The sequence below is a fragment of the Manis pentadactyla genome, chromosome 16, assembly GCF_030020395.1.
Source record: "Manis pentadactyla isolate mManPen7 chromosome 16, mManPen7.hap1, whole genome shotgun sequence".
Lineage (NCBI taxonomy): Eukaryota > Metazoa > Chordata > Mammalia > Pholidota > Manidae > Manis > Manis pentadactyla.
This window is the reverse complement of record NC_080034.1, coordinates 7008156-7034131: the sequence shown is the minus strand read 5'-3', so window position 1 is coordinate 7034131 and position 25976 is coordinate 7008156. Positions and strand designations below refer to the sequence as shown.

Sequence of the window (25976 nt, the reverse complement as noted above, 5' to 3'; positions counted from 1 at the left end):
TCTCCACAGCCTCGCCAACATTTGTTGTTGTTTGTCATTTGGATGGCAGCCATCCTTACTGGTGTGAGGTGATACCTCATTGTAGTTTTAATTTGCATTTCTCTGATAATTAGCGATGTGGAGCATCTTTTCATGTGTCTGTTGGCCATCTGTATTTCTTTTTTGGAGAACCGTCTGTTCAGTTCCTCTGCCCATTTTTTAATTGGGTTATTTGTTTTTTGTTTGTTGAGGTGTGTGAGCTCTTTATATATTCTGGACGTCAAGCCTTTATGGGATGTGTCATTTTCAAATATATTCTCCCATACTGTAGGGTTCCTTTTTGTTCTATTGATGGTGTCTTTTGCTGTACAGAAGCTTTTCAGCTTAATATAGTCCCACTTGTTCATTTTTGCATTTGTTTCCCTTGCCCGGGGAGATATGTTCAAGAAGAGGTCACTCATGTTTATGAAGAACAGTACATTTTTAGAGAAGTCCTAAGACAAAGGAAAAGGACTTTGACTTTCTGGGGTGGCAAATGGAGGGAAGGCAAATATGTGGTGAAATTAATGGAAGAGAAAAGCTCGTTTTTGCAGTTGGTTATGTAGATTCATCTGGTGCTGGCACAGTTGTCCCTGGTGATCCACGACTGTCCTTTGTGGTAGGGGCGGGGGGACATCTTTAGTAATTTATGTCATTGCTAAGCAAATAACGGAAGGGCAGAGAGCTTTCCTTGCATTTGCTGCTTTCTCATTGCGTTTCTCTCAGAATAATCCTTAGGCCAAAGCGGCCTATTTTGCAGAGGCATATTCTGCTACCCTTCATCAGCTGGACGTTAGAATTCTTATATTCTAATATTCTTATCTTTTTTCTCCTCTTATTTGACTTTCATTTTACTCTACTTTTGCACATTTTCCTTTACCGTGGTTTTCAACTCTTCTGCCCTTCTATTTTTCCTTCCCCTTCCCCTTTCCTTCTTTCCTTCCCACCCTCCCTCCCTCCCTCCCTTTCTTCTTGGGCTTCAGCTATATCTCTTATGTTGAACAAGCCCTGCTTTGGAATTAAATCATGAAGCAATTTTAATTTTGTCTACTACTCTCCTTTTATTATTCTCTGGGGCGAGTTCTTTTTTTGCCCTTGAATGAAATTTAAGGCCATTCCCATGATTTTTTCTCATCATTTAGAGATAACCAAAGATGCCTCCTAGTCCCATGTCATAGTTAAATGATCAGTCTTGATTCACAGTTACAGCTCTCTTCCTCCGGCGTAGGCTGCTGCAGGTGGGAAGCCTGAAGTCAGGCGAGGGAGGGCAGAGTCTGCTGCTTTCCTCCGTCTACCTGGCCCTTTTGTTCCTTCTCCTGATTCATTCTGATCACATTTTCTGATCTCCATCCCCTCCAGGGTAGCAATCCTGGGGAAGGGATGGGGAGAAGGAATCAGAGGTCTGGCTGTGCTGGCAAGAAGGCCAAAGGGGTGTGTGGTTTCTTTTACTTTTTTAATTAAGGTATCATTGATATACACTCTTATGAATGGTTCACATGAAAAACAATGTGGTTACTACATCCACTCATATTATCAAGTCCTCCCCCCACCCCATTGCAGTCACTGTCCATCAGCGTAGTAAGATGCCACAGAGTCACTACGTGTCTTCTCTGTGCTATACTGTCTTCCCCCTGATCCCCCCCACACCATGTGTACTAAAAATAATGTCCCTCAATCCCCTTCCCCCTCCCTCCCCAACCCCTCTCCCCCACTCCTCCCTTTGGTAACTGCTAGTCCCTTCTTGGAGTCTCTGAGTCTGCTGCTGTTTTTCTCCTTCAGTTTTGCTTCGTTGCTATCTCTACAGATCAGTGAAATCATTTGGCACTTGTCTTTCTCACCTGGCTTATTTCACTGAGCATAATACCCTCCAGCTCCATCCATGTTGTTGCAAATGGTAGGATTTGTTTTCTTCTTATGGCTGAATAATACTCCATTGTGTATATGTACCACATCTTCTTTATCCATTCATCTACTGATGGACACTTAGGCTGCTTCCATATCTGGGCTGTTGTAAATAGTGCAGTGATAAACATAGGGGCACATAGGCCTTTTTGAATCAGGGATCTTATTTTCTTTGGGTAAATTCCTAGGAGTGGAATTCCTGGGTCAAATGGTATTTCTATTTTTAGCTTTTTGAGGAACCTCCATACTGCTTTCCACAATGGTTGAACTAGTTTATATTCCCACCAGCAGTGTAGGAGGGTTCCCCTTCCTCCACATCCTCACCAACATTTGTTGTTTCTTGTCTTTTGGATGTTGGCCATCTTATCTGGTGTGAGGTGATATCTCATTGCGGTTTTAATTTGCATTTCCCTGATAATTAGTGATGTGGAGCATCTTTTCATGTGTCTGTTGGCCATCTGAATTTCTTCTTTGGAGAAGTGTCTGTTCAAATCCTCCACCCATTTTTTAATTGGGTTATTTGCTTTTTGGGTGTTGAGGCATGTGAGTTCTTTATATACTTTGGATGTTAACCCCATGTCGGGTCTGTCATTTATTAATATATTCTCCCATACTGTAGGATACCTTTTTGTTCTGCTGACGGTGCCCTTTGCTTTACAGAAGCTTTTTCATTTGACGTAGTCTCATTTGTTCATTTTTGCTTTTGTTTCCTTGCCCAAGAAGATGCCTTCAGAAAAAAGTTGCTCATGTTTATATTCAATAGATTTTTACTTATGTTTTCTTCTGAGAGTTTTATGGTTTCATGACTTACATTTAGGTCTTTGATCCATTTTGAGTTTACTTTTGTGTATATGGTTAGACAATAATCCAGTTTCTTTCCCTTGTATGTAGCTGTCCAGTTTTGACCACACCAGCTGTTGAAGAGGCTATCATTTCCCCATTGTACATTCATCACTCCTATATCATATATTAATTGACCATATATGCTTGGGTTTATATTTGGGCTCTCTATTCTATCCCATTGATCTATGGGTCTGTTTTTGTGCCAGTACCAAATTGTCTTGATTACTGTGGCTTTATAGTAGAGCTTGAAGTTGGGGAGCATAATCCCCCTAGCTTTATCCTTCCTTCTCAGGATTGCTTTGGCTATTTGGGGTCTTCTGTGGTTCCATATGAATTTTAAAACTATTTGTTCTAGTTCATTGAAGAGTGCTGTTGGTATTTTGGTAGGGATTGCATTGAATCTGTAGATTGCTTTAGCAGGATAGGCATTTTGACAATATTAATTCTTTCTATCCATGAGCACGGGATGTATTTCCATTTATTGGTGTCTTCTTTAATTTCTCTTAAGAGTATCTTGTATTTTTCAGGGCATAGGTCTTTCATCTCCTTGATTAGGTTTATTTCCACATATTTTATTCTTTCTGCTGTAATTGTAAATTGAGTTGTTTTCCTGATTTCTCTTTCTTCTACTTCATCATTAGTGTATAGGAATGCAACAGATTTCTGTGTATTAATTTTGTATCCTGGAACTTTGCTAAATTCAGTTATTAGTTCTAGTAGTTTTTGGGTGGATTCTTTAGGGTTTTTTGTGTACAATATCATGTCATCCAAAAACAATGACATTTTAACTTCTTCCTTGCCAATCTGGTTGCCTTTTACTTCTTTGTGTTGTTTGATGCCGTGGCTAGGACCTCCAGAACTATGTTGAATAAAAGTGGGGAGAGTGGGCATCCTCGTCTTGTTCGCGATCTTAAAGGAAAAGCTTTCAGCTTTTTGCTGTTAAGTATAATATTGGCTGTGGTTTTGTCATATATGGCCTTTATTATGTTGAGGTACTTTTGCCCTCTATACCCATTTTGTTGAGAATTTTTATCATGAATGGATATTGAATTTTGTCAAATGCTTTTTCAGCATCTGTGGAGATGATCATGTGATCTTTGTCCTTCTTTTTGTTAATGTGGTGGATGATGTTGATGGATTTTCAAATATTGTACCATCCTTGCATCCCTGGAATAAATCCTACTTGATCATGATGGATGATCTTTTTTGATGTATTTTTGAATTTGGTTTTCTAATATTTCATTGAGTATTTTTACATCTGTGTTCATCAGGGATATTGGTCTGTAATTTTCTTTTTTTGTGATGTCTGCCTGGTTTTGGTATTAGAGTGATGCTGGCCTCACAGAATGAGTTTGGAAGTATTCCCTCCTCTTCTACTTTTTGGAAAACTTTAAGGAGGATGGGTATTAGGTCTTCACAAAATGTTTGATAAAATTCAGCAGTTAAGCCATCTGGTCCAGAGGTTTTGTTCTTAGGTAGTTTTTTGATTACCAATTCAATTTCATTGCTGGTATTGGTCTGTTCAGATTTTCTGTTTCTTCCTGGGTCAGTCTTGGAAGGTTGTATTTTTCTAGAAAGTTGTCCATTTCTTCTAGGTCATCCAATTTGTAAGCATATAGTTTTTCATAGTATTCTCTAGTAATTCTTTGTGTTTCTATGGTGTCTGCAGTGATTTTTCTTTCTCATTTCTGATTCTGTTTATGTGGGTACACCCTCTTTTTTCCTTGATAAGTCTCATTAGGGGTTTATCTATTTTACTTATTTTCTTGAAGAGCCGGCTCCTGGTTTCATCGATTCTTTCTGTTGTTTAATTCTTCTTGATTTTATTTATTTCTGCTCTGATCTGTATTATATTCCTTCTTTTACTGACTTTGGGCCTCAGTGAATTACAGGAAACAGCAGCTTTGGAGATGGATAGACCTTGGCTAATTCCTGCCTTCAATACCTGCTAGCTGTGTGACCTTGTGCTTGTTGTATTCTGGGTTCTGGTTTCATCGTCTCTAAGTGGGAATAACAGCATCTCTGTCATAGAGTCATTGTGATAATTTCCTGATTTAATACCTGAAAAGGGCTTTGAACAATTCGTGACACATAGTCAATATTTGATAAAGGCTAGTTTATTGCTCTACCCTAATATTTCAGTTTTAAGTGTAAGGATTATAACCCCATTCTTTAAATTAAGCAACATTCTGTCACCACTTAAATGTTGTTTATGTCTCTTTTACCACAGGCCTTAAAGGGCACCATGAACAGTGTCTTGTTTTTCATGTGCATTGCCTTATTGGAGCTTAAGCCATATATTCAGATTTGGTGTTTCTTGTGGAAAGGTTCAAGGAGAAAAGTCTGGGATGTGGCAAGAGCAGATTAATTAATTTTAAACCATTGACGCTCATGTTTTGTTAGTCAAATGTGAATACTTAGTGTTACTGCTGCTTTTAAAACGTGGTGTTCTAAAGTAAATTCTTCTGTTACTAGAGTTGACTAGGGACTGAATTCAACATGTTCCATGTCTACGGTTTCCAGGCTCTCCAGGGCCTGCTGCCAGGCTCACTGTGTGTCCCCCCTTGTCTGTCTGGAGCGGATCCTGGGATTTTCAGGAAGGAGGCTTGGTTATCTGAGAGTCACTGATAATGCCCTGTGTTGGGACTCTTCCTGGCTTCTGCTCCTGCTTGCTTTTTAAGGCTGAATTATTGCCATTTAATTTCATGTTTGGCAAGGTCCTTTGTTGTGGATCACCTGGTGTCTCTATCAGAGTTTGGCCTAGGATTTCCCGGTCACTGGTCTGAGACCTGCATGCGTGCACTGCTTTGCAAATATGAAACGTCTGCGTCTTCTTTGCAATCATTTACTTGCAAATATGAAATGGCTGTTTTTGTTAAACCAGGTTAGGGAGCCTGAGCCCCCTCCCCAACTTACTTCTACAGTGAGACTTACTACCCAGGACCTTTTTTGTTTTGGGAACTTGTTGTTGAGGGGGTGGGAAGACCAGCTGGTCTAGTTTGCCTCATGTTGGCCACAGCCAAAGAGCTTAGAGCCATTGTTTTGGATTATTTAGCAACTTGCCCTCCTCTGTTGCAGACCTTAAAATAGGAAGTAGAGATGTTTTCTGTTTTAGCCTTAAACTTTAATTATGATACTCTAGGCAGTACTTTTCTTCTGTAGCAAACTGTCTTGGATGACTAAGCCTTGAAACCACTGAGCCAACTCTACAGAGTTAAATAGAAGTTGGTCTTGAATTTGCTGGCTTGTGAATGGCTGGCCTGGCTGCCTGTGTGGTAGATTCTTCTGAGTTTAATCTGGGACTGTCACAGTTCTCACTTTACACATTCTGCTTGAAAAGCCTTGATATTTTAAATTCCCCTCAGCACTTCATATAGACATATTTATTATCAGTTGCTGATCTGACGTCTTGTTTCCCATCCTCTGCCCGTGTTCCCTCAGTATGGAGCTGTGCCTAGAAACGCTCACTCACGTTAAGCTGGTCACACTGACTTTCTGTTCTGGGGCATTCAGGTTACCAGAGGGAGCTTCTTTATCAGAGGGCGGACGGCTCCTTCAGTGCTTTTGGCAACGACGACCCTTCTGGGAGCACTTGGTAAGTGTTCTGTGAGCAGAACAAATCCGTGTCCTGGGATATGCTCTCCCGGGGTCGCAAGGCATGAGACTGACAGATGTGTCTCTCTGCAAATAGGCTCGGAGGTCGCTTTTCCCATAGCCTGGCTGTAAAAGAGATTCTCCTTTTAAATATGGTTTTAAAACAGCAGCAAATCAAATGTTCTTATTTAGGAAAGTCATAAACCCTCTTATTTTTGGAGGGCAAAGCAGAGATAAAAATACTTCATGAAGATGGCACAGCTGACCAGGAAAATAGCTTAGAAATATCAGGAGATTGTGATGTGGTTCTTTTTTTGGTCAGACATGATCAGCATGAATTTGGTGCTAATACAGTCAACATAGCTTCTTTAAGGTTATTTTTTTTGTGAAAAACAGTGACAGAATTAAGTAATGAACATGCAGAGTCCTCCAGAATGGGATCTCTGCATGGCTGATTTTGGAAAATTATTTCTCTCTTGCATTACCTTCAATTCTGTATTTCACTCAGAAAAAGATGGGATAACTGTCAGTAGGGTCAGTCAAGTTGTGCTGTAGAAACAACCCCCTCAAATCTCAGTAGCTTATTAACAACAAAGGCTTCTCCCCTGCTCACGGGGCATTTCCAGTGGATGCACCCATGGCTGTTGTCTCACCACTTCTTCCTGAGCCTCCCGGCAGCTCGGGAAGAGAAGGCTGGCATATCCAGCACTGGCAGTTAGGTGTTTAAGCCTGGGGTGCCATTTTTTCCTTTTATCGTTTTCAGAGGCGGCCACATGGCTGTGCTTCACTTCAAGGGGGCTCAGAAGTGAATTCGTCTGCATACTCAAAAGAGAACTGGATATTACTGAATGTTCGTAATATTTGCCCACTAAGCCCTTTCTAGGGTGAAACATACATGCTTCAGCTTTTCTTCTGGCACGAGTCAGGGTGTAGGTCCGCAGACAGAAGGCCTCAGTGTGTTATTGCTGACACCCTCTGCATGTTCACATGCAGGGTTCCCAAGCGGGGTTGGCAGACAGGCAGTAATAGGTCAGGCGCTGCCATCTCCGCTGCATATTCTCCCCTCTCTGCCCTCCACCCCTTCCTCTCTTTTTCCCTTTAAAATGTATTCTTTGGTGGAGGGTGATGGGGAGAGGCACACATAGACGGACTTGGCCCCAGGCTGTGAGTTGCTGACTCCTGTCTTACAGGAGAGAAAATACCTACTTCCTTTAACTGGAAGAGCTGCAGGCAGACTGCGAACTCTGTATGCTTCACGCACAGCTTTAGGGCCAAGAGAAGTATGTGATGACACCTTCCTTGGTAAATACATAACAGTCCAGGGTGAATGACCTCGGGCAGTTTATTTAAGCCTGCTAGAAGGCTGAATTCTCACTCTATAAAATAATGAGGCTGGATTCGTTGAGCTACAAGTTCCTTTCCAAATCTGATACTTTGTGAGCTGCCCTGGAGTTCTGCAGCCACGCTTACGCGGTGGCCGTCCCTGTGGCCTTTCTCCCGTTCGTTCCTTCTTCCGTGGTTCCCGTTCTGGTGAATCTCCTATGGGAAGAAAAGTGTTGTTATTGTTGGTATTTTTCTTGCTCAGTGTTGTTTGGAAGACTCTATAAAGTGTATTTTATGTGATTTCCCCCCTCTTTTCACCAAGGTTGTCAGCTTTTGTTTTAAGATGCTTCCTTGAGGCTGATCCTTACATAGATATCGATCAGAATGTGTTGCAGAGAACGTATGTGTGGCTCCAAGGGCATCAGAAGTCCAATGGTGGATTCTGGGAGCCAGGGAGAGTGATCCACAGGGAGCTGCAAGGTGGCCAGGAGAGTCCAGTGACGCTCACAGCTTATATTGTCACTTCTATCCTGGGATATAAAAAGTATCAGGTATTTAATCTTTAATTAAATAAATGATGGGTGGGAAACAAGGTAAGTAGGTCTTGATGGGCCAGATATATGTCTGGAAGGTTGAAGAGTTTTGCACTTTTATATCACGTTTGAAGAGTGAATTTGGTCACCTTTTTTGCTTTGCATTTGTGGCCACATTTCAAAAACTGAGAATAAAAATATGAACCCACTCTTTCCAAGCAACTAAGAGAATTCTGAAATGCTTTCTCATATAAATGTTGTATTTGCTGTTGGTAAGATAGTCAATAGATGTTTTGTCATTGGAAAGGTTGATTTCTTAGGGGATAGAAAATGCTTCAGAATTTGGGAATGCAGTCTAGCAAATTCAGGTTGTGAAGGGTTTTTAAAATTCTAATATATCACTGAGCAATTGCAATGTCTGCTAATTTGGTATAAGTACATCTGCACTCTCAGAAGTGTGTTAAGTGGGCATGGATGCCTGCATGAGGGGGGTATGCCTGCAAAGCCATGCTAATGAGCTTGACTTTGCTCCAGAGCCGTCTCAGCCATTGTTGCCTTCACTGCCTAGTGCCAGTTGCATTTCACATGATCAAAACAGCCATTCATTATATTAGGCTCCTACTATTTTTCCAGCCCTAAATAAGGCATGTAGAAGATAAACTTTCTCCTGAATTTAGAGCTTCAACACCTGAGATAAACTATGAGAAATATATTTCTCAAGCTGTATTTTATGTTCTCATCTGAGTTCATGACAGTGAATGGGAGAAACACTGGCCAAAGGTTATTTATTTTTTATTCCCTCTAAGGAATGGTGCCTACTTACTCATAAAAACTGAAAAGCAGTGTCACTCTCACATGCAAATCAATGGTCACCCTTGGTTCCTGCTGTGTAGGACAAAGTCAGGTGCTTAATAGATGCTGAAATTAGTTTTTGAATGAATGTTTGAAAATACTTTTCATTTAATGGTAATGTGTTCTTTCGAATAGTAAAATATGTATTTTTTTCCTTCCAAGCCTAATATTGATGTGCAAGAGTCTATCAACTTTTTGGAGTCTGAATTCAATAGAGGAATTTCAGACAATTACACTCTAGCTCTCATAACTTACGCGCTGTCGTCCGTGGGAAGCCCTGTAGCCAAAGAAGCTTTGAGTATGCTGACTCGGAGAGCAGAGCGAGAAGGTGATGCCCGGGATCCGTTTGAGATTGTTACCCTGTGTGCATTATGAAGTGCATAAATTATGTGAGAAAGTTTTGTAAGGCAGATATGAAGTTAGTTACATTGATGTCTTCTGAATAGGATGAAAAATGAAACTCAAAAGAGATCAGAAGGCTGTGACATGGTCATACTGCAGGGTCTCCTCTTCCCTACAGTTTATAGGGAATTTTGGGGCTTGGCTATTTCTCTTTTGGGTCAGGCCCTGTGTCAGTTAGATGCCACTCTGGTTAGGTGGTCAAGACCTTGGGCTGTGGAGAGACTTGGGTTCAGATCCTGGCTCTACTACTTACCTTTATGAGCTTCAGTTTCCCCAACTGTAAAATGGTCATGACCCCTATTTTAGGGTTGCTGTAGGAATTAAGTGGGATCATGTACAGTGCCTGCTACATAGCAAGTGTTCAACACGGAAACGAAAATCCTAGTGAATAGAGATGCAAATGCTAAAAAATGCCGTCAGTGAGCTGTGAGTATGATCGTGTGTGAATGGGCCTCAACAGGACAAAAAGTATAGATGTTGGTACATCCCAAGTGACCCCTATAGTCCGGGATCTGGTGTGTGTGTGTGTGTGTGTGTGTGTGTGTGTGTGTGTGTGTGTGTGTGAGTGTATGTGAGAGAGAGAGAGAGGGTGGCGGGGGATGGGTGGGCAGAAATAATTTCAGATCATGCCCACTGATTCAGAGCTCTGTTAATTCAAGAAGGGAGAGCTGTGGAAAGTGCCTAGGGACTTCTAAGACTATAAAAAAAAATAGTGTATTATTATTAGCAGTAATAAATATTGAGTCCTTATTACCTGTTGCAGTGCTGGGGCCTAGATGACTGTCGCATAGAAGCCGGAGTAGCCCTTGACGTTTCTTCTCTGCGTGGCTGTGTGGTAGTGACTTCATGTCCCACTTAAGCGTAATCATCATCTAAGTAATAATATTTGCTGTTGTGTTCTCACCACGTCGCATGCTGCTCTGGGAGCCCCGGGAACGTCTTTAGGAAGACTGTTGAGTTGGCCAGGGTCCCTCGTTTTTTCTTGGGGGTTTGGAGTTTGAACTTATAACACCAGCCTTCAAATAATGAAAAAAAGGAGAGGTTTCCCAGAATATTAGGCTCATTAGTGGCAGATTCCTGGGACAGGGTTCTTTCCAGTGCGCCCTAAAATATTTTGGGGATACCCTGGTCAGAAAGGTTATATACAGTATCTTCTGGAATATAGTATGCTTTTCTTTACTTATAGCTGCTTAGTCTTGAACTAAACATATGGAATTTCTCTTGGGATATTATTTTCATCAAAACATCCTCAAATATATGCAGTAGGAAAGAAATAAAAGTTTCTAAATTGTACTAGTTGAAAAAGTGGCCTGTGTGTGTGTGTGTGTGTGTGTGTATGAATACACATATATTTGGCATAAATCTACACATGTATAGAAATACGTATGTTTTAATTCTAGTCAAGTGAACTTGGACCAGTGTAAGAGGAGTATTCAGTGGTATAAAACGTGATTTTTATGTACTTGGTCAGACTGTTACTACTTTTCTCTTGCAGGAGGCATGCAGTTCTGGGTGTCACCAGTGCCCCAGCTCTCCGAGTCCTGGCAGCCGCGCTCCCTGGATATTGAAGTTGCGGCCTATGCTCTGCTCTCACACTTCCTGCAGCTCCAGGTTTCGGAGGGAATTCCGATTATGAGGTGGCTAAGCAGGCAAAGAAACAGCTTGGGAGGCTTTGCATCTACCCAGGTGGGTGGCGACAGGTTTTAGTTCTTTTCAGCTGTATATACGTGTGGGTGTGTTAGGAAGTATGTGGTTATTTTTTTTTTCATGACTTCATAAAATTGCTTGACAGTTTAAAAGTTTAGTAACTTAGGTCAGAGGTTTAAGTTACTGATTTTAACTTTCTCTTGTCATTGATAAATGTTCTATCTGCCATTATACGGACTAAGTTGGTTGCCTGTCTATTTTAACCATTTTTCGTCTGTGGTAGTGGATACAGTAGGTTCCCGGTTCCATTCAGCAGGAATTTCCGAGAGTCTCCTGTCCTCTGGGTCAAGGACATTTACAGACGAATAAAGGGGCATTTCACTCTCCAGGAAGTGGATGAGCATATAGGGGGGTCTCCTAAACTTTGCTAAATTTACTCTCTGGAGACCTTGATAGGTACTTACACGCACAACCGTTCTTTCCTCGACAGGACACCGTTGTGGCCTTGAAGGCCCTGTCTGAATTCGCAGCCCTCATGAACACAGAGAGGACAGATGTGCACGTGACCGTGACGGGGCCCAGCTCGCCGAGGCCTGTGAAGTTTCTGATTGACGCGCAGAACCGCTTTCTCCTCCGGACGGCAGAGGTGTGGACGAGGGCGTGGTTCTCTCAGGGTCTGGGCAGCGGAGCCCTTGCGCTGGAATACCTCTTAGTCCCATCCTGCTGCCCTCAGCCAAGGCCGTTCCCAGGGCCCTGGGGAGAGGCGGGCGGAGGGGCGCCCTGCCTGGTGGACGTGCTGAGCTGGGGAGGGGGTCAGAGAGGGAGACCCCGGGAGGTGCGGGGAAGGAGGCGCCCCGGGCACACCCCGCGGGCGGAGGAGTGGGCCCCCGCTGAGCCCCGTCCTCACCGGCGCTGTGCCAGGCTTTCCACATGTGCTTTGCGTTTACTTTGTAAACCAACGCCAAGAAGTGGGTACTTTTATCCCCACAGTACCCTTGATAAAACGAGGCTGAGGGAGGCCAAGTGACTCATCCGAGGTCCTGTCACCACTACTCGCAGGAGAGGGAGGGTTTGAACCCGTGGCTCCAGAGACCAGGTTCTTTTACGCTGCGCCGCGTGTTTTCCGTAGGAGACTCGATAGGCGCAGGGATAGAACTCTCACCTTAGAGTGGGTGAAGGGCTGTGCTAGACCCTGACTTTGTTTCCCCAGTTTATCTGTTGGGAAATTGAAGGTGATGGACGGAAGCGATGACCTCAAGGCTGGAAGCTGAGGGAGAGGGTGATGGCGGAGGGAAGAGAAGGGACGGCTTGGTCACAGGCGGTGGCCACGGGCCTTCGTGTTCTCGGGAGGCCGGGGACTGGGCGCCGGGCGTGGGAGGTTGGAGGAGGGGGCTGGCCCCTGCCCCGTCCCCCCTGCTCCAGCCCCCGCGGAGGGCAGAGCTGTGCACCGCGCGGAGGGGCCCCTCGGGCCCAGGCCTGACCCGGGGCCGCACGGTGTTTGACACGTGCGGCCACGAGTTCCCTGAACTTCCAGGTCGCCTCCCGCCCTAATGGGGGGCAACACCGATCCCATGTGCTAGATGTAAGGACCTAGATACGGAAAATTCTCCTTATTCACCTTTTTCTCACCTTTATTCAGCTTGAGGTGGTACAACCAACTGAAGTTAATATTTCTGCAAATGGTTTTGGATTCGCCATTTGTCAGGTATGCGACAATTATTTTTTTTTTAGTTAAATGTGACTTGTTATAATAATTATTTGATTTGGGGTTCTGCTAAATCTTTAACTTACATGATGTGTAAAATTCTTAATGATTTATTTCTTTGACTTAGTCAAGATAAATCGCTTTCTTTAGTGAAAAGGATGTGAGATGTCACTAGCTAGTGAGTAGATACAACTACATGGACTGAGAATATATTGGAAAAATATTTCTTGAGTATTATATGCTTTTTGAAGTGAGGATTAAAATCCTCCAATATGATTCATGTGAACTGTTGGGAAATCCATCTGTTTTGTGAAAATACAGCTTGGCAGTTGTAATGCTGGTAGAATTTCTACTATGACTTGGTAAAGAAATACACATTTTGATTACAACTTCTTAATATTCACCTAACAATATAAAGGTCAACATGGCATTACAGGTAGTTGACCTGAAGATAGGAAATGTGTCCCTTTTATGTAAAATCTTACATAATAATAAATAAAACAATTAAAGCATGATATGTTCAATGCTCTGGCACAGGAAGAAAATCCAAAGAGATCTATTCTAGAAAAGGGTTAGAATAAAATGGAAGTAGTAGATAAATACTGAATTGAATAGTTATATACTAAATAATACATGAAAATCATAGAGGCTTAAAGTCATCTTATTGGAAATGCAAAATAATATGTGATAGGACCAAAGATGGTGATGTGCTTGGTTAGAAAAAACAAACACAACAAGCCCTAAAAAGTTTACTGAGAAAGTGAAAAAATGGCTGTTATAAAGGAAAGGTACTTTTTAAAAAAACAGAATAACTGTTTTAGTTGAGAGAAGAGTTACACTGGTGAAGTAGAGTAGAGGGTCAGGTGTAACTTGGAAACATCCAAATAATTCTAAGATTATTTTGTATGATATTCAAAACGTCATTTAAATGCTTTTAAAAAAGTCAAGGAAAAATGATCAGAGTTAAAAAGAATAGCATTCAATGAAAATGATGGAAAGAAAAGAGGGAACAAGTTGTAATGGTCTTCACTAAGAAAGACCATGCAGAAATTCCCACTCCCCAGCTTTCTTCCAGTGCAAACAGTAAATCCAAAAGTAAATACACAGGATCGTTTAGATACAGTTGAAAAATTACATATACTTCAATCACCAAATTGCATAGAACTCCTTCTTGATAATTCAAATGTAGATTAAAAAAGATAAACCCAAGTGATTTTTATATGAGGCACCGAGGACCCAGCAGTGAATGTGGTGCCTTCTGGTCGGCCTGTTGGCCAGTCCTTTGCCCATATCAACAAGCAGGTCACAGAAGGTGGGGACCAGTAGGCATTATGTCTCGTAATGGAGAAAAAGTGGCCAAAAAGCTGGACACTCAGGAACAGGGAGTGAGATTTCCTTTAGTTGATTTTTTGGTAAGTGATCTGGAAAAAGGAGGGTAAAGAAAACTCTCAGGTTTTGGTAAATGTTAACCTCTTTTGGGTGATAAAATGCTGAGCTGTTGGAAATCAACTACCAGATCTCTCGAAGCCCTCTGAGTGAGCAGTTGAGCTTTACCATGGGCCAGCGGTAACCCCGATGCTCTGTTACAGGTGGGCGTTAGTACTGACCCGGGGCCAAGTCCAGAATTTGTTTCCTGATGATGCTCATCTCTAAAGGACAGTTACCTGCCATTGGAAAGACGGTGAAAGTAACACAGACCGTCTTTCCAGCTCTATGAAACTGGTCTTCAGCTGCTCCAGGAACACTGTAATTTTGATTGTACTTTAGAAGGATTTGGAGGATCTCCAGTATGGTCAAGGAGGGGAAGGATTCTGTGAGCTAGGGTGGCAGGATAAAAAGTCAGAGCTCTTAATGTTTGAAAGATGAAGGCTTAGAGAGATTTTTTTTTAAAGTATGCAAATCCATAAAGGGTACGAGATGTTTAGTTCTGAGACATGTATGTGTATGTGATTTAAGTGTAAGTAAAGGAAAATTGACAACATTACATAGCAATAGTAAGGCTTATAAATCTTGGTGTCAAAAAAAAGGGAAGATGTACAAAATTGAAACAGATTCCAGTTCAGTTTAGCATGAGGCAGGCCTCGGAAAGTTTGAGTTCATTCCCCAGCTTCTGATCTCAGGATACCTTGGAGAAAAACACTCGGTCCTCAGACTCCCTGTGTCCCAGTAGCAGCTCGCATGTCGTGGTGGACGCAGTGTATACGCTGAAAAAGCCCTGCTGTCTGAAATCCATCATTTATCTCGTCATCTTTGAAAAACGTTGTGTGAGCAAAAAGAAATGCCAGGAGTTAGCCAGGTTTCTGTTCAGCCACGGCTCTTAGATGTTTCAGTTTTGATTTATCGTACTGAGAGTTTCTAAGGTTCCAGTTTGTGATAAATGACTCTGGTCGGGCAGCAGATGCAATAAAGTTGCATCAAGAACGTTGGCAATAGTTCCTCTTCTTCCCTCAAAGGAATGTTTTACACTCTTTGAAGAAACAATACCTGTGAATATCATGTACAGTGCTCTCTGATACCTGTTTTGGAATATTACCAGCCAGTTTTCTTAATTTAAAAAATTGTTGCTTATAAACTTCTATAACAATATTTATTAATACTGATACTTTGTTAGCTGGTAAAACGGATTTTTTTCCCTAGGTAGAAGATTGGAAATCTACTTGGATTTGTCCCAAAGAGAATCATTGCCTAATATGTAATGATGGCAGTTTACTGCTAATTTATTATTTATGCTAATTTGTTATTTCTTGCAGCTTAATGTTGTCTATAATGTGAAAGAGTCAAGGTCTTCTAGAAGACGAAAATCTATTGAAAACCAAGAAGCCTTTGATTTAGATGTTGCTGTAAAAGAAAATAAGGATGACATCAATCACTTGAATTTGAATGTGTGCACAAGGTTGGTATCTCTAAATTAAGTCCCTCCTCTTACATATAATACACAGCCATATGTAGATAGTAGTAAATTCTGCTCCTCCCCCCATCTGTCCTGTCTTTGGGTCTTGTGTTCATGATTTTGGTGTAAGGTGTCGCCTGTATTCGCCCCATTTCTCCCCGTATTGGGCATTTGGACGAGTAGCGAGAGATCAGAGTCTCTGTGGTGGCTCCCTTTCCAGCTGAGCAGAAACTGGGGCTCCTGTTATTCTTGTAATTACAAGCTTGTAAATGGGCTCTGTTGCAGAATCATAACATTGAGCTACTGTTGTAAACAGTAACAATCTGCATTTGTCACAAGCTTACACGCCAGGCATAGTCCCAGTGCTCTGACGTGCATCTGGCCGAATCTTCTCAGTAGCTATAAAGAAGGTGCTGTCATCACGCCTGCTTTTCCAGCCCTTCAGTCAGTCATTCCTTTGCTCAGTAAATGTTGGCTGAGTGTGCGTACGTGCCAGGGGTTGGAATACAGTGGTGAACCAGAAAGATGCAGGCGCTGTCTTCGTGGAACATGCTGTTTAGAAGGGGAACAGAGATTAGTAAGATAAATCCCCCAAGCAGGTTTCGTTTTGTAAAGGGCAAAGAAGAAGAATTTTATGGCCCTATGAGGGAGGTTTTACCCCTTCCAGAGGTCATGTGAAGAAACAGGAGGAAAATGAGGTGAAACTACGATTCAGCCCGTGACGGGGCCGCATTATTTACAGGGGCTCATGTGAGGGTGCAGGGTTCCAAGTCTCAGGCTGGCTCAGGACTCCTCTGGCCAGTGACTGACAGATCGAGGATATAGGTAGAAATACATACTGTTATTTTCCTTTTTGGAGGACCGGGAACTGTTTTCATGTCAGGGTGAGGATCACAGTGAAAAGGATTTAGATGCTGCTACTAGTTTTCTGAGGAAAATATGAAAGGAAATACAATTAATACTCTAAGTGAATTTTTCAGTGCTTTTAATGAGAATAACTGGGCTTTTTCTTTTAGGAGCTTTATTCCCACCAGTAGTGTCTGTGCCCTACTCACCTCAGACAAGATTTCCATGTGGGGCAGTAATTTAACAAATTCTGCCTGAGTGAGTGCAGGCGCTTCCGGCGGTGTGCTGATGGGCATCATTTAAGCAGAGCGGCTGTTTCCTCATCTGTAGTTTTGCTCACCCACACACACCTCCATGCAGATGCCCAGTAGCACCTCTTTGGGCAAGTGCCCCACCCAGCAGGTGTCAGCTGCTGGCATTGCTGCCCCAGCTGCCATGGCCGTTGCACGGTGTGGCTTCTCAGACAGACATGCCCGGCGGGCATTGGTTCACAGCTCTAAAAAGCGAGCTTCTCTGCCTGCTGGCCTTTGCCATCTGCAAGCAGGAACTGATGGAACCAGCTTAATATTGTGACCCTTTTATGCTGGAGATAAACCCTTTTCCATAACCACACCGGGCTCTTTCTGGTCCAAGCAGAGAGCTCCTGCCACCTATTCATTTCAGAAAAATACTTCTTTTAAAGGAGAAAAAATGCAGCTGGTGTGCAGATCCTTGGACGCTCACATTGTGTACGACGGGGTGAGAGTGATGCAGTGTAATCAGACTTTCCAAGGCTTGTAATTCTCTCCAGGTGGCCACTGAAAACACAACATGTGCCCCAAGTATGTGGGAGAACAAAGGAAAGGACTCTCCCTGCTGGTCTTCCTTTTCTAAAAGCAGACGAAGCAAACGATGCTCCAGGCTCGGCTCCGGTCCACTGCGAAGGGGTCGAGGGGTGCCTCCTGTCTAGTCCCTGGTATTCAGCTGGAATGCTTCGTGCTGTCAGCTTTTGAGAAAGTGAAAAATGCAATTCCGTTTGGAATCACCAGCTAGAAAACAGGGTTGTCTGCTCAGGGGGCATCTGGTCGTCCTTGTTACAAGCCACAGGCTCCAGCCTGTTATTCAGCAGGCGATTCACACTGAAGGGACACAGTTATATTGTCCTTCCTCCGATGTTGCAAGTCACAAGACTTTCACACCTGTGAGGAAAGGATCGCCTGTTCTATGACTTTCCAGTATATACTTGTAGTGCCACTTGGCAGTTTTAGTTTTTACGTAGTTAAAGATAGTTTGCCAACAACTTTAGCTTTTTCCTAAAGGGAATTTTCTTCCATCCTTGCCTCTTTGACTTAGGTTTTTGGGTCCAGCTAGAAGTGGCATGGCCCTTATGGAAATTCATCTCCTCAGTGGCTTTACTGTGCCCTCAGGCACAATTCCTCTGAGCGAGACAGTGAAGAAAGTGGAACACGATCATGGAAAACTCAACCTGTATTTAGATTCTGTAAGTAGGAAAACGTAAGTTTTGTATAGTGACAAAGCTATTGTCCATTGCGTTCAGAAGTCTACCTTACTTTACGCATGTTTAGCTTTCTGTGTCCCTGGGTGACTTTAACGTGGCAACTGTATATATTTCCCTGCTAAAAAGACATTATCAAATTAGTTTAAAGAGAATTACTGTTCATGAGGAACCTGATGAAAGCCCATAAAAATGATAATGAATATATAGAAACTGTCACATCATAATTTAAAAATTCAGTCCTGATTGCCACTTGAGAACCCCTCTGTCTCAGGGAGTTTTATAAAATGAAGTAAAAAGTTATATAAAAGAAAGTATATTTCTTTGAATGCCTAGGATGAAAGCTTTAATCGCAAGTTTTAAAACACTTTCATGAGGCTTTTCATAAATTCCAGAAGGGTTAGTATTCCTGCCTTGAAAAGGTAGGTGCATAAATCATAGAATATTCTCAGAGGCTTAGTCTTTGCACAGAATTGTTATATAACTTTCATATACTCTTCCCATTCCCATATGAAAATTACTGATCTCTGAGAATAAGGACATAAAATATGCGAGAGGAACGTTAACTGAGGAAGAATTAAAGATTCGTTATGTCTCAAAACTGCTGGTGTGTAATTTTTTCTTTTCTCTAACATCTGTGTGGAACTTGGGGTTGAGCTGAGGCTGAATCCTAAGTGTTCTTTGGCTCTCACGTCACATGAGGGGGATGCTGTGTTTCTTATTACAGTTTTGCCATGTAAGAATCAGAAATGCATTCTCTGGCAATAGATAGCCTTTAAAAAAGCTAGTTCCTGAACAGTCTCATTTCTTTTAGGGAAACTCTCTGGCTAGAATTGTTAAAGCTAATTTAGAGCCTCTAGGTCCTTTTTCTTCTGTTCAGGAATTTTCAGGTATTAAATATCGCTGGAAAGCTGCAGGCTTGTTTTGGAACTTGAGAAACAAATTTAAGTTTTCTGTTTAATAATGTAATTGATTTTGGGGTTTGTCCTGTATCTCTGATATCTTAATGGTTATCATGATGAGTGTGCAATAGGTTTTGACTGATTAATTTGACTTTTCATTAATGGCTGTTGGCAGTAATGGAATGTTTGAAGGAATTTATCAATTTTAGATTCCTTGACCAGCACTGTTTGCCCAGTTGCCATAAGCTGCCCCTTGGAGGTAAGGAGGCTGGCCTTTTGTACCCCATATCAATCAGTTATTGATGTGGGGTGCACCCTCACCCTGGGGTTACCCCCCACCCATGAGCTGAGGGCAGTTCTCCGGAGAAGGGGTGCTGGGGCCATGCCCTGCCTGGCACAGGGGCTGGGCGAGGTGCAGGGGCTGGAGCACGTGTCCTGTGCTTGCTCCTTGCAGGTCGGCTCTGGTTCTCAGAGCCCCTGTCAGGTGGAGGGAGGTAAGAAGACCTGTCTTGTTAGGCTTGTTGCATGAGTTAAATGAGGTAATACATAAAGGGAGTTAGTTTCTTTCTGTTTCCTAAAATGATAAGAAAAAGAAATGTCTCTTGCTTTGTCATGAACACAGAGTCTACCACCCCCTTTTGTATTTTTCAAGGTAAATGAAACCCAGTTTTGTGTTGATATTCCTGCTGTGAGAGACTTCAAAGTTTCAAATACACAAGATGCTTCAGTGTCCATAGTGGACTATTATGAACCAAGTAAGTGTATTCCAGCTCTTCTGTACTTTAGAAGTTAAGCCAGGCATTCATTCACTTATTCATTCATTTATTCGGAGTGATTCCTACTGGATAGGCTTCCTGGGGTCGGGGGAGTGTTAGGGGGAGTAGGGAAGGTCCGGGAGCAGGTGACCTTTCCGTCTAAGTGAGGACAACTGATGATTTACAAATGTCACATGATAGCATTTAGCATGTGAACATTTGAAAGTGATGTTTTTGCTCATGTTTTCGGTTTTTAACTCACAATTATAAAATTTACAAAGAAAGACTGACATAGAAGGTCCAGGTATGTTGCTTCCAAGGTTTTGCATGTATTCCAAGCATCCATTTCATGTTTCCTGTTTTAAGACAGGAGAAGGGAGTTTGGACAGCTCCTGCAGCCTAAAAGCCCCGGATGAGTGCAGCTGTTTCCTGGGAGGGAGTCTGTTGTTTTGCTAAAATTATACATTACATCAGGTTTTTGTGTGTGGGGGTATATCAAAAACATATAGTCTGTTTGGCAAATAATGAGCTTTTTTGATTTTACTGGTAACTTCTTACTTTATAAAATGTCAGCAATTTAGGATGTGACAGTAGAGATCTGGTCTGGAGGTCACTCAAGTTGGTCAGGACCAGCCTATGCTCAACTGCAGAGTGACTTTCTGTGAGTGTGTGATCTCTGTAACTGGCTGGTCTTATCCTGAGTAAGCAGTCCTGGCGGCTCCGAATCATCAGAATGCACGAGAATCGTGGACATTTTCTTGCTTAGGTGGTTGTAGATAACTGCAGTTTAAAATAAAATGAACTCGTTCCCACTGTGGGTAGTGTTTGATAGAGTTCATGGAAGACTAGGGTGTAGCACCAGTTCTCTTTCCTTCTAAGTCGAAAAACCAGCTCCTCCCCCTCTGGCCCCCTTTTGGGAATGGGGTGAGCCTTCACCCAGGCTCTTGCTGGACGTTTTGGGGAAACACAGACGCAGCACTTCTTTTCTGGTAGAAGGACTGGATGCCCTGGAGAGAGTATTTTTTGTATTTTTTCAATGGTAATGCCTCATTACCCAACTCAGCTATTTAACTCAGTTGCAGAATTCTCCAACTGATGTTTCTTAGGGGCCTGGAGAACATTTTGAATATTTAAGAAACAAAAAAGATGCAGTTGATGTTATTATTGTTATTATTATTAGTGGAAAGCAGTTTATGAGGCGGATATTTAAAAATGAAAACACGGAGAAGGTCAGAATAATAAAAACCTCCCAATTCATTTTTGAAAATCCTAAAATTAAAAGACATTTATAATACTAAAAATTGATGAAACATCATGAAGAAACTTGGATATGGGATGTGTTTTTAAAAACTGTAAAAACAAAACCATTTGTGTTTTATAGTAAGTCTATAATGTTGTAGGTGGTTTATATAGTTTGAAAAAATTATTAGCCTGTACTATAAAATTTACCCAAGTTGCATAGTTTTGAGATAGTCTGTGCTCAGTGTTTTAAAATAATGAAACAAGGCACAACATTCAGGTCTCTCTTTGTACTTTTGTATTTTTAAATGAAGCCCATGCTAAGTATCTCTTTTCAGTAGTTATAAATGATTAGATCTTTGCTTGAAGGCATAGAAAACGTCACCCTTGAATAAACTCTCCAGGTCAAACAGTCCTCAGTTAAAATCCTTCCTGTTCCTGAAAGAGTCGGGTTGGGGTGCGTGCAGGCTGTGCCTGGGGTCTATTTCCTGCTCTCGGCTCTGGCCAGCAGCTGCGGGTGGAGAGATTGGACCGGAAGCCTTGTTTCTCTCTTGGTTTTGGTTAGCAGTTTAGACCAATTTGAGTGTTTCTGTTATTTCTTGTAAAGGAAAATAAAATGATGCAAAGAATGGAAAACACAGAGAAGTGCACTGAAATGCTTTTAAGTTTTGGCAGAGTCCAAGTTTCTAAACAAGGGATCTGTATAAACATCTGCCTCTTTGAACAGGGAGACACGCGGTGAGAAGTTACAACTCCGGAGCGCAGCTGTCCTCCTGCGACCTCTGCGGGGGCGCCCGCGGCTGCCGTCCTTGCGGGAGTGGAGCCCCAGCTTCCCGTCCCCTCTCTTCGGCCATTTTCGTTCTCTGTTCCATGCTTCTGTTCTCTTTGCAACACTGGCTGTGATGGATTTTTTTCAGGACTCCATGTAACACATTTCCACAAGTCATATGTGGCCTTCTCCTTTTCATAACCAAATATTGCTTCTATTTAAAACAATTCGTTTTCTTTTTATGGGGTTGGGAGGATGGTGTACAGCGGGATCTAGTGTGATGGATGCATAGATGTCTTCTGTGTGGGACAAAATTTTGCAGTTGTATATCTTTGTTTCTTAAAATTGTTAAGGATTTTTTTTTTGGAGGCATTGTTTTCTCTGAAATAAATGTGTTATTTTAGATTCGTTATTCTTTTCATTCGCTAAAGGAAATGAGCTGAGGTTCTTTAAAGCACTGTTGGGTCCCGTGCTGGGTTTGCTGAGGACAGTTTTCAGGGACCTGGGAGAGACCCCAGAACGAGGGGCTTGTTCCGTTCGCTTCCACATCGCCTCGCCCCTGTGGTCTCAGGATCGCCGTCTTCATTGGATATTTCTTCTTTCTTTTTAGAATATGGGGGTGAGGTTTTATCGCCCAGGGTCCTGTGGGAGCTCCTCCGGGCCCGGGGGTCTGATGTTGGACTGCCAGCCGCCTGCTGGCATCCAATGCTTGCTGTGACTCTATAAGAAAATTCCTGAATTTTGAGCACCTGGAACATGGGTTGCCCTGTATTCCTAAGGACAATATTCATTTATTTGGGTGAAAGTTTTAAAGAAAAATTCCTTCCCTCTTCCTCTCTCTCCCTTTTCTCTTCCTTCTTTCTTACTTTCCTTCCCTTCTTCCTTCTTTCTTTTCTAAATATCTTGAAATAGTTTAGATATATCCGAAATAAATTGAAGATCTCTTACTATGTCTGAGAAATGGTTTAATTTTGCTCCTCAGCTTGGAGGCACCTCCCTGCAGGGGGCACGGGAGGGTTGACTGTGGGCCCCAGGGGGTCTGCATTACAGTGTTTCAATTGCTGGAAAGTAAATTCATCAAAAATGAAGCATGCAGATGTGCCTTTTAAAGTTAATTTGAAATGCTTTTGTTTTAGTGAGCTTTAATACAGTGGGGCCGGGCTCCTGTGTTCTTAGGGGTATTTGCACACTGAGGTATGCGTGACCAGCGTTAGTGCTTTAAAGCTGGAAGCTTATGTGTAGAAAGTAGGTCCTCAGAGAGTGGCCTGTGGTGAGAGAGAAGTTAAATACCAAATAAATAATCTTATATTTACTTTCGAGTGGGAAAAAGTTCTTAATTCTGTAATACCTTTGAAACGTCGAATCTTAAAAAAGGCACTTGTTATGTTTGGACCTTCCTATGTGGCGTTTTTGGCCTGCGTACCTCACGACTCCTTCTGGGATGACGGTGTGTCCCAATAAGTTGGGGGGTGTCGGCACAGGGTGCCCCCTGTCCTGCCCTGCCCAGTGGCCCTTAGACTGACCATGTGCCTTAAATGCTAAGTGGATGATCTATACTGAACTCATGCAGTTTATGAGGAAACATGAGGAGAGGAGGCTCATGCATTGGAAGGCAGCTTGTATCTCCTTTAGACCGTATTTTCTCCTTTAAAAACTAGAACTCATACTTTTTTGTGAAGTGTTTCAGATTTTCAGGTTAAGTTGTTTCATAACTTATCTTGTAATGCATCTGCTCTTACTATAAATGTCCTAAAAATGAGGAGGCAGCACAGCAAGGCCAGTGAGCCCTGCCTCGTGGTCCGGGGGGCGGTGGCCCCAGCTTGGCGTCTCCCCTCCTTCCTTGGGCCTTCTCGGGGACCTGGCTCTGCTCCAGGCAGTGGGTTTGGATGAAAAGTGATTAAAAAGCCACAGGCGTTTGGAGAAGGGAGGACATGCAATAGTAATAATAGTACAGATTGTTTTCTTCCTATGCTGTGGATAATAATATGGAAAACACTCCTTTTACCTTTACTTTGGCTTGTGCACAAACTTTTGCATTTGGAACTCCATCTATTTCATTCCCTGATGGGAACTAGTCAGACTTTCCCCTTCTCTCCACTGACTGGGAAACTTAAAAGACACTAACTAGCATGTGTACGTATCTACTTCTGGGTTCTGGCCAAAGGCTCCAGTGACTGAATGTTGGGACTGACGAGTAGCCAGACAATTCAAGGACAGAACCACGCTTCTGTATGTGGCTTCACTGTCTGGCTACCTTCCATTACTATTCCAAAAAAGAAATTAAGGGATCCGGCAATCCTTTCTCTCTTTCCCTGAGTTTGGTTAACATATGGCTGGTCAGTGAAATATGTCCTTTTATTGTATTGTTCTATGATACTTTTGTTTTTCAAAATATTATAACAATAGTATCTGAGGTTAAGTATTTTGGTTGTATTATACTCTCAGGGGTACTGTACCAATATGAAAGCCAGATATACACCTGTCACCGAACAATCTGTCATGTGCATGTACAGCACCGTACCCTGCGTGTGGACTTCTCAGAAGGGTTGATAGCATGGTTCTTCCTGCTCCCATTCTTTTGAGCCTGAGTATTTTTTTTAAGTTATATTTATTCCTAATTTCTGTTTATGTTACACATAGTTAGAAAGAGTCTGGCAATATAATACCAATGATCTTTATTTTGACATAATTCAGTTATTTTATTCAACATATCTGGCTGTCCTATGATATTTTTTTAAAAAACGGAGCTATGATCTTCATCATTTCTTAAAGAAGCCATCTCATTAACCTACTGACATATAACCTGGAGTTCTTTGCAATAGCCTCACCTTTTCTAATTTGCTTTATTGAAGTTTAGGACTGCTTTCTATAAAAATAAGTTGTAAATACCTCCTTGACAAGGTTTCTTATAGTGCAGCCAGTACTTATTTGGAGGTGGGCAAGGCTGCCATGGGTCCGGGTGCCATCAGGTACTCTCAGGTTCATTGTTTTCCCGCACAGTGTAAATCTCAGCTACTTAGAGTAAGGGGCTCACCCCTGGATGAGCTTCAGAGCCTTTTATACTCTCAGAAGAGGCTTCTGCTGGAACAGTATATTCTTTGTTTTCCATTTTCAAGTTTCAGGAAGGCATAGCTTTTAAGAACTTAAAAATTTCCTATCATGCATTCAAATGATATTTATGTTAATATTAAATGTCTTAAATTACAATGGGAGAAATTTGAGGTGCATTTATTTTTATCACTACTTTGAAGGGAGGACTGTCACACCACTTTCTTCAGAAAACTAAGAAGTAAATATAAATTTTAAATAAAGCATGTATCAGAGTAGGCTTGTTTCAAAATTAATCCCAGCCCAATGAGTCGTGTTATCCTGGCCCTCATGAAAGAGTGTATTATCCCATAAAATGTCCTTTTCATTTATTGTGACACAGAAAAAGACACATTTCTTGATGGTTCCTAAGTTTCTCACCTCAAAGGGCCCTTACACATTGGTGTGTGTGCATCTGCTGTAGGGATGACATCGATGTATGTGTGGCTGCATAGTTAAGAAGAATCCTCATGCTGTCCTGAGGCCACGCTTTGCCACCCTTCTGCCAGCGTATTGGTGCAGTGGTAGAGGGGCGCTACGTTTGTAGAGCGTCAGGATTTTCCTCTAATACCTGGTCCTGCAAGCCTTTCTATCATGGGATGTCAGTGGGGTGTAGTCGCTGTGAAGGGGCACTTTCTTCTGTACACAGGAAGCTTTATAAAATTGTATTCAAAAATCCCTCATTTTGAGAAACTTGTGCATATGAGAAGAATAATGTTGAAAAAAAAACATTATTTTTCCTAGAAACTAAAGCTTTATATATTGATCAAGGTGATTCTGAAAGCTTAAGTTTTAAATGTTAGAATGCTGTTCTTGTTCATTGTACCTTGTTATGTATTTATAGGAAATCTTGGTCTATCAATAAAAATTAAAATTCCCATCTGTCTATTATAGTTTTATTTTGGCTCGAATCGTATCCCTTACCTGAACCTATGTAACTGTGGGGAGGGCTGTGTGAGGCGGTCAGGGCGGGCATTCCCGTGTGCCCTAGCTGGACGTGAGTGGGGCCGAAGAAACCACCGTCAGCCCCCTCCTCACTCTCTGCCTTGGGGGCAGAAGGGGGTCCCTGGAGAGGAACCTGATGCAGCAAAAACCGTGAGGGCAGGACTCACGCGCTCAGCTGGAGGGGAGGAGAGGCGCCTGGTCTCCGAGGCATGTGTGTCACACCCGCAGG

General features: G+C 42.3%; 1 protein-coding gene across 1 annotated transcript in view; it reads left to right on the top strand.

Annotated features, from left to right (window-relative positions):
* Positions 1-25680, top strand: part of CD109 (CD109 molecule) — a 99295-nt gene extending 73615 nt beyond the window's left edge. Inside the window, exons 24-33 of the mRNA XM_036916195.2 lie at positions 6277-6358; positions 8003-8231; positions 9228-9393; positions 10963-11153; positions 11605-11760; positions 12754-12819; positions 15570-15712; positions 17888-18035; positions 19605-19707; positions 21674-25680. Coding sequence (XP_036772090.2) covers positions 6277-6358; positions 8003-8231; positions 9228-9393; positions 10963-11153; positions 11605-11760; positions 12754-12819; positions 15570-15712; positions 17888-18035; positions 19605-19707; positions 21674-21849 — 1460 coding nt within the window. The 3' untranslated portion in view covers positions 21850-25680. The remainder of the gene's footprint in view (positions 1-6276; positions 6359-8002; positions 8232-9227; positions 9394-10962; positions 11154-11604; positions 11761-12753; positions 12820-15569; positions 15713-17887; positions 18036-19604; positions 19708-21673) is intronic.
* Positions 25681-25976: the final 296 nt, after the last annotated feature.